This window comes from Primulina huaijiensis, chromosome 18 (genome assembly GCF_012295235.1).
Source record: "Primulina huaijiensis isolate GDHJ02 chromosome 18, ASM1229523v2, whole genome shotgun sequence".
NCBI classification, from domain to species: Eukaryota; Viridiplantae; Streptophyta; class Magnoliopsida; order Lamiales; family Gesneriaceae; genus Primulina; species Primulina huaijiensis.
In genome coordinates, this window is record NC_133323.1 from 4,178,805 (window position 1) to 4,180,900 (window position 2,096).

A 2,096-nucleotide genomic window follows, 5' to 3' on the forward strand; every position below is an offset into this window, starting at 1 on the left:
CCATGCTCTTTCGGGTTTATGGGAAGTCACCTCTCCCTATCTTCCTACTCTTTATGGAGCGTGTGCCGGTCTGACTTTCTTGAACTTAAGCGATGCTGCTCTTCAAAGTGTCGAATTTTCAAAACTTCTTGCTCACTGCCCCAATGTACGACGCCTTTGGGTAAGAAATTTTGATCATGACGGGTTTAGTAAGCAATTGTCATTTGAATGAGCTCTCTCAATTTGATTCTCAAATCTCGACATGGTTAAACATCTGAATCTGGTTTTGCATTTGCCTCTAGTTTCGTGGCTTTACTCTCATTTAACTTATTCCCATCTATAACTATAATTTTATTTTTATATAGGTAGTCGATACGGTTGAAGACAAAGGGCTTGAGGCTGTTGGATCCAGCTGCCCCTTGCTCGAAGAACTCCGAGTCTTCCCTGCTGATCCTTATGACAGGCATCATCGCCACGGGGTGACAGATTGGGGATTCTTGGCCGTCTCTCGTGGATGTCGCAAACTCCACTATGTCCTTTACTTTTGCCGTCGGATGACTAATGCCGCTGTTGTGACCATAGTCCAGAACTGCCCCGACTTTACCCATTTCCGTCTTTGCATAATGAATCCAGGCCAGCCAGACTACCTTACAAATGAACCCATGGATGAAGCATTTGCAGCTGTGGCTAAAACTTGCACTAAACTTCAGAGGCTATCGGTTTCGGGCCTTCTGACTGATCTTACCTTCGAGTATATTGGGAAGTATGCCAAAAATCTCGAGACTCTTTCTGTGGCTTTTGCTGGCAGCAGTGATTGGGGAATGCAGTGTGTTTTAGAAGGTTGTCCAAAGTTAAGAAAGCTCGAGATAAGAGATTCCCCATTTGGTAATGCTGCACTTCTATCTGGGCTCGAGAAATACGAGAGGATGAGGTCTTTGTGGATGTCTGCCTGTAATTTAACCATGAAGGGGTGCATGCTGCTAGCAAGGAAGATGCCAAGATTGAATGTTGAAGTAATCAAAGACGAGGAAAGTGATGACAGTCAAGCTGACAAAGTTTACGTGTATCGGTCCATAGCAGGGCCAAGACAAGATGCTCCTCCTTTTGTTCTCACTCTTTGATGGCACTAAACAAGAATCATTGGTCAGTAGAATCTGCCTTTTTGGTTAAAAGAATTTTCTTTAAAATATAGTTGATAATTTCAGTTCTCAGTTTTTAACCACAACAAACCATATCAAGTATATTTGTGCTAGGGGTGGATCCAACATGAGTTGAGTGGGGCTATCTCCTCCCTGATACTAAATATCTTTGAAATATAAAATAATTTTTCTAAACTTGTAAATTTCGCCCCGCCCTCTCTCTTGAATTCTTGGATCCAAATTCCTGCTTTCTTTTCTAATCATAAACGCTGTATGTGTTTGCTTGCAGAATACACGGTCAACAGCTCTCCTTTGTGCTCGGTTAGGAGTCGGATCAATAATATAACCGGGTTCAGTAGTTGTGAAAAAGGCTACTGCTCAGTTTGAATGGAAAAAAAAGGAGCAAAATTGTAACCACCAAGGTGAGTGTTATATGTTGATGAAATCTTGTGACGCGAATCCACAATCTGACATTTAACTGGGGTACGAAACTATCCCGGAAGCTCCAATCTTTTAAATCTTGGTGAATTTTGTTTGTTATATCAGTCAAGTTCAAAAGCCTTGACCGGGGAATTATCATTTCTCTCTAGAGAAGCACACCATTCCCCTCCCCCAGCCCAGATGACTGTTCATTTGTTTGCTGTTGTATTCTTGATGGTATAAATCTCCACAAGTGTATGTAAGAATGATTTGACTTAGAAACCCTGCATATTGGTGGTTCAATTTCAAGCATTATTTGTGGCATGAAGACACAAGCGAGTTTGAATTTATATTCCTACTTTTATCAAGATTGTATCTGATTCTTTAAAATAACTAAGGAATTTTAATTAATATTTTCATAAACGGACTGATAATTGAATTGATTTACTTTAAAAAATGATTTAACCAGTCCGAGAGGTTGTATCGATGGTGAGATCGGAAAATTGTTATATTATTTAAAATAATCATATAATATAATAAATATTATATTTTAAATAT

General features: G+C 39.6%; 1 protein-coding gene across 1 annotated transcript; it reads left to right on the plus strand.

Annotated features, from left to right (window-relative positions):
- The first annotated feature begins 6 nt into the window (after positions 1 to 6).
- On the plus strand, positions 7 to 1,847 carry LOC140965270 (transport inhibitor response 1-like protein Os04g0395600). The gene is made up of 3 exons (XM_073425421.1): positions 7 to 160; positions 345 to 1,122; positions 1,408 to 1,847. Exon 2 carries the CDS (start codon positions 534 to 536, stop codon positions 1,098 to 1,100), a length of 567 nt encoding a protein of 188 aa, XP_073281522.1. The 5' UTR covers positions 7 to 160; positions 345 to 533; the 3' UTR covers positions 1,101 to 1,122; positions 1,408 to 1,847.
- Positions 1,848 to 2,096: the final 249 nt, after the last annotated feature.